Raw genomic sequence first — 6,283 nt, 5'->3', positions numbered from 1 at the left:
CTGTGGGCCGAGGAGCTTTGGTAATTTGCTTCCATTTTTTTTTCTTCAAAACTTAATATCCCCAGTGGCTAGGTAAGATATAAGGTTGGATTGCAAATCTGCATATGGCTTTAGTATCAGATTTTATCTGTGGCTTGGGAGACACGTTCTGTGATTTCAGCAGCTTTCCTTACACTGCAGCTCTCAGTATAGCTTGCAAAGCTTAACTTCTCATGAGACTACCATCATGCATGTCTCTATTATCCATTCTGAAAAATGATACTACTACTTTGTTCTGAGAAATTATAATTTGATTATTTCTGTCCTTATTATCATATTCGAAGAATGAAATTTTCTTTCGGACTTTTGCACTACAGAAATGGAACCTGAGGCCTCATGAGTGCTACACAGGGACTCTGCCACCGACCCACATTTCAATCCCCAAACCCTTAAGTATGGCTTTGGAGAAGTGAGTTTTTTTTAGTGTGGTCTGGGATGAAATGAAGATTTAGAAGGTGCACTCACTTTTCTGCAAATGTTTTCATCTGGCTCAATTCAACGATCAATTGTCAACAAACCACTAAACCAGACAAAGGCACCGCACTGGCACATAGATGCTCTTTTCAACACACTTTGAGGAATGACAGGGTTTGATTACATGAGCACGCTCTACACATGGTTTCCCAAGTTAGACCAACTGGATTTAAATTTCTAGAGACAATATAAATTTGCAGGCACAAATGAATAATGACATAAACACATGGCAAAGATCAGCATTTGGGCCCCAGTGTGACTGAGGTGACTTCTGAAAAATAAGAATCCAAACCAATGACACATATAAACCAGTTTATTGGATTGTCAATGATACTTTGAGACAGATTCAAGTTATTTTATTTACTTCATATAAACAGAGGAAGGGCGGGAAGGTTGAAGTTCAAGCTTTGTTCAGCATGTATGCAGTTAGCATCCACAACAGCACCATTGAGTCATGGAGGAGTTAGCACCACAGGGTTTTAGGACCTAACTGTGAACATGCATCACTGGGAAACTTGGAACATGAGAACTGAATCGGTATGTGTGATGGTCCATTGGAAACAATACAAGGCAATTTCCGACTTCTTTTCATACAGCACAATACAGTCACAACCGATGAGAACCTTTGAAATACGATACAGGACAAAAACACCTTGTACCCTGTTAACACTAAAGCAGTTACAGATTTTTAAAAAAAAATGTTTCTTATACGAGGCAGCGGATTGAAATGACCCCACCCCAGTCAAAATTTAAATTCATAGTTATATAGTTACATGGTCTCTTAAGAAAGCATTTTCAAGTCTACCTGTCTTCTCCCTCAAAGCTGGCAAACAGCGATTTGGAAACTGAAAGCCTTAAAGAAACAACCCTGCCCGCAGCAAACCCGACTGAGTCAAGAAGTCAGTCCTCCAGTGTGGTGGAGGGCTTTCTGCATAAGGTCAGTTTGAAAATGATGCCAATGGCGTGGAGACCTGTCTTCCCTTCCGTGCAGGAATGCCAAGTACAGAAGCCTTGCACTCATGATGAACTTGGGTTCATTTCTTTCACCGAATGTCTTTATTCTGGACTGGAACATAAGGGATTTAGTCCTTAGTCCTCAACTGTGTTTGTAGTATCATAGGGCTGTTCCTTATGCTTGGTCTGACAACAGTGAAAAAGGCTGAGATTCTCTCTGGCTTTAGGGTAAGTTGTGAGCTAAAGAAAAAATATTAATTTAAATTTAGCGAGTAAGAAATTATAAAGGGAGTCCCACTATTTTCACAGTATAAACCCACTAGTAATGGAACTGAAAACCTTTCTGGTAGAAAGCATGTAACAAACACTCCAGTTTTAGCCTAGGCCAATTTTGGTGAATGAAGATACTGTATAAGTAATGTGCAATAAGCATTGATACAGGTATATTCAGACCTCAGTGGCTGGCGTCACGGAAAGAACATTTTTACTTGCCAAGAGAAGAATATACCTGGAATATCTATGCAGACACAGGACTCAATTATGTATCTGCCCAACATGTAATCCTGGAATAGTGATAACAGGGTCATTAGGAAAATGTACTCAGTAACGGCATGGCAGCAATGTTCCGTGGTCTATAGTTAACAGTGAAACATCTGAAAATAGAATCAGTACTGTATGGGAGGTTTACGATTCACCATTTCTATACTTGTAATACATGCGTTTGTTTTCCAGTTCTTAAAAAAATCCCACTAGGACCAACATCTTTCAGAACAACAATCTAACATTAAACAAACTTTCTAAGGAAAATTCTTAGCATCACAGAGTTTGGGAAAACCTGCTACTCAGCATCACAGAATACGCAATAGATCTACATTTAAGATTGTTCATGCCTTGACATTAACACACCTTTGGGTTAATAGATCTTATTTTAAAATAGAAAACAAAGACACAAACCAAACAATTGACACAGAATTTGTTTTTAGTCTCTCCTTGGTAAGGAAAGACCTGATAAGCTTGACTCTTCTATATCACGAAATGATGAGCTTGTCTAGGAAACATTTACATTTATTAAAATACTTAAAACTAGAGAGAGAAAAAGGGGCTAAAGTGTAGAAAGACCTAAAACCGGATATCATGGAAAATGTTTCCTTAAAATGTTTAGATGCACTGTTTACAAATGAAATTGGAAACTATGAGCCTATCATTTTTATGTTGGCAGATGTTAAGGGATCAACATAGGAGGGTTGATACTTTTGAGAAAAAAAAAATCTGTAAGTTTTTCTGCTGACTAAATCCATTGCATAAATTGACTACTGATTGCCCCAAGAGGAACCATTTCTACACCAGCATGTTTACAGGAATGATTAAAATTTGGTAATTATCAAGTCTGTATGACAAGAGCAAATAAGAAACAAAATGGATTCTTAATGCTTTACGGTTACATTAAAACTTAATAAAAACAAAACAAAGTTATGATAGGCTAGTTTGATATTTCTGATTGCCCTCTTATTTGCTAATTACTTCAAGATAAGGTAGAAATAATTAAAAAGAATTAACAAATAAAAACTGTCTAAATTTTTTTTTACTGAATGTTTTTATAGTTTACATGGTAATTTCAAATAACTGTATGTTAACTTAGGCAGTTTTGCCATTTTCACATATACTTTTTTAAATATTTTCATTTCTGCATTATTCATTGTGTATACTATGTAACAATTTTCTGTTAAATTAAAATAGTTTACTTTATCATTTTATATTCTAAGTGGCTTTAGAAAAATGTATACCTAGGATAAATTTATAAAAGGATAATGACTATTTTTAAGGGATTTTTAGACAAGTTCTATATAGATAAATAGTTCCAGATAATAAAGTGCCTTCTTTTTCCAGGTAATTTTTTTCACTAAAATATTTTAAGGCCTTGTAAGAAACCCAGTACTACCAGAAGTCTGATAGCAAATGGGGCTACATTATTAATTAGCAATCTTTTTGTAGCTCTTGTATCATTTAATCTTTCAATAAAGATGGCAATTTTAACAATTATAAAAGCTATGAATTTGCATCAATTCTGAATGCATTTTGAAGGGAAGGGGAAATGTATACTTCCTAAGTGCCGTGATTTATTTGTAAGACTCAAAAGTTGTTAGTAGTCATTGAACCTCAAATAAAAAAATCAACAGAATTTTCAAACTGTGGCAAATGAGGCCATTTAAAAAATTTATTTGTTCACATATTCTATTTTCCTTTATTTAAAATGATTGTGCAGCCTTAAGTGGGGAAGGCTGGAGAAAAATCAATGGTAAATTATTCAGATATAGGCATGATAGATGCCTTCTACTGCAATACGTTTATGCATAATTTATGCTGATGCCAACCCCTAATTTAGCATTTATACCCACCTTGCTATGACCCATCGGCATATCGCAGTAAAATGCCTGTGACTGAACAGTTTATATAGATAGGAGCCATATCCACACAGAAACCCACTTATTATGTCTTATTCCCCTTGGGAATAAGGGTGTGCTTTAAGCACAACTATATCCTTGTTTGTGTGGAAAAATTTAGATTTTGGGATGAATTGTGACTATCAGGATTTCTACCAAATTATCTTTGTTCAATAAACCCTACTTTAAGGTTTAAATATTGTTTTAAAGAATTTTAATCAGAAAATTGCTCATATTTAAGTCGGCACGAGAGCAAATGCTCACGATACCGAATGGTCATGGTTTTCCTGACCATCACTGGGTTCATTCAAACTGTTCTTTGAAGGTGTTGAGGTCAGGACACATGAAGAGAAAACTCAGTGGGAAGATAGTCTACGTGAGACATTCCACATCACAAACCAAACAGGAACACCGGTAAGAACAAAGTGCTAGATTCAGGAAGAGTAATTCTAGGGTTAAAAAATGGTCAAAGTGGTATAAACCTTATAATTGCACATTCCTTTTCAAAGTGCCACAAGTTACCATATATTTTTCTAAGATGCACACAATTCTACTTTTTCAAACTCTAAATACGTACATAGGTTCATCTTTTGCTTACTAGTACAGTCTCACAAACGTCACGAATATAACCAGGGAAGGTGAACTATAACTGTAAAATGTAGCATAGTGCTTTTAAGTGGTAATGGTTAAGAGCCCACGTCTTTATGAGGATTCATGTCCAAGTGTAGTGAAAGCATTCCACAGAACCTGACGACCCCGGAGAGCTTGTTCAGGCAAACGTTAGTCATACTCCGCCATGCGATGCACAGAAGTCTTACACTTTAAAAAATGTATCGGCTTAGCTATGGTTTTTATTTTTGTCTATTTGACTACATATTATATTTACTATCTTCACTCAATGGAGCGGCAGTATGAGCTAGTAACCCAATTGGAAAACAGTATTAAATACCGAGGTTTCCCATCTTAACTGCTCATTCCTACGAAGCACAGCAAAAATGTGTGGTACTGATGCTACATGACTCTCTCTCTTATTTAAACAGAAACACTAAATGGAAATGTGTTTTAGGAGTTATATTTAGAAGTTATCTTCAGAAGAAACATAATAAGGATAAAAGGACAATGGAGACCAAAGCACCAAAATATAGAACAGACCAAAGAATCGTGTAGAAGATCCCATATTGCTGAATTTCCATTTCACTGGGTGAGAACTAAAGATGGTTCTTTGCCATTAATAACTGTATTAATATAGGGTTCAAATACCTGGCATGCATACAAATTTAAATTTTGAATATTTCTACTATTTCTGAGTGTGATGAAATTTAAACTTGAAACCGTTTCTCTGAAAACTGGGATAAAAATGCCACCATTCAGGGACAGTGAGACTGTGAACCCAGTGGTCACAAGTGCAGGGTCCCTGGTTCTCTTACGCCAGAGGCTAGCTGGGCAGAATGCTCTGTTTCCACAGTGAGAAGGTTGGCTAGAATATGGAAGTACTGCCGCTGCAGTTAGGATTAGTTCATCATCACAGAACACCAAATGGCTCTCCAGAAGGATCCCTTTCTTTTTCTACAGTTTGAGACCCTCCTCCTACAGCAGTGGTTCTCAACTTTCCTAATGCTGCGACCCTCTAATACAGTTCCTGACGCTGTGGTGACCCCCGACCATGAAATTATTTCGTTGCTACTTCATAACTGTTGTGAATCATAATGTAAATATCTGATATGCAGGATATCTTATATGTGACCCCTTTGAAAGGGTCACTAGACCCCCCAAAGTGGTTGCAATCCATAGGCTGAGAACCACTGTTCCACAGCGTAAAAACGACTTAATAATTTGTCTGAAAGAAATGCCCAGTTATATAAACGCTCCATCCTTTGTGGCTAGAGCACGGGACAGAAATTGATATAGCAGTCTTCCAAGGAAGCTGACAAAATAGAAAGGAGCATGTACGATAAATCCTTGGTAATACTCCTCCTCCTCCACCAACCCTAGCTCAATACACTGACAGGTAGATAGCCATCTTCAGAAGCTTCCCACAGCTTCTGAGTATAAAATTAATCCTTTTAATGTTAAGTAATGGATTTTGACAGTTTCAGCATTTAAAACTGGTTAGAGAAATACTTACAAAACACTGAAATGCATGGAATTCTTAATCAAAATTGCAGACACGGAAACTCTACATTATGTACAATATTCCAACTATATCTAGCTGATCAAATACTCCAAATAATTTCATACTGTGCAGTCTTTCTTGCTAACACACACATTTTTGACAGTTTAGGAGCTAGACAATTGTGTTTACCTAGAATATAGCTGGTGGTGGCAGGTCTACGCATTGCTAGAGATACTGACCATCTGCAATGCTGGTGGTGGCA

At 36.7% G+C, this 6,283-nt stretch overlaps 1 protein-coding gene across 2 annotated transcripts in view; it reads right to left on the bottom strand.

Annotated features, from left to right (window-relative positions):
* Positions 1-808: 808 nt before the first annotated feature.
* The window catches only part of Purg (purine rich element binding protein G), a 31,834-nt gene continuing 26,359 nt past the window's right edge, over positions 809-6,283 (bottom strand). For both annotated transcript variants that reach the window (XM_026786968.1, XM_005362510.2), the window contains exon 3: positions 809-1,707. In XM_026786968.1, coding sequence (XP_026642769.1) covers positions 1,603-1,707 — 105 coding nt within the window. In that variant the 3' untranslated portion in view covers positions 809-1,602. The remainder of the gene's footprint in view (positions 1,708-6,283) is intronic.

Source organism: Microtus ochrogaster, linkage group LG7_11 (assembly GCF_000317375.1).
Source record: "Microtus ochrogaster isolate Prairie Vole_2 linkage group LG7_11, MicOch1.0, whole genome shotgun sequence".
NCBI lineage: Eukaryota > Metazoa > Chordata > Mammalia > Rodentia > Cricetidae > Microtus > Microtus ochrogaster.
This window is presented reverse-complemented; position numbering and strand designations above follow the sequence as displayed.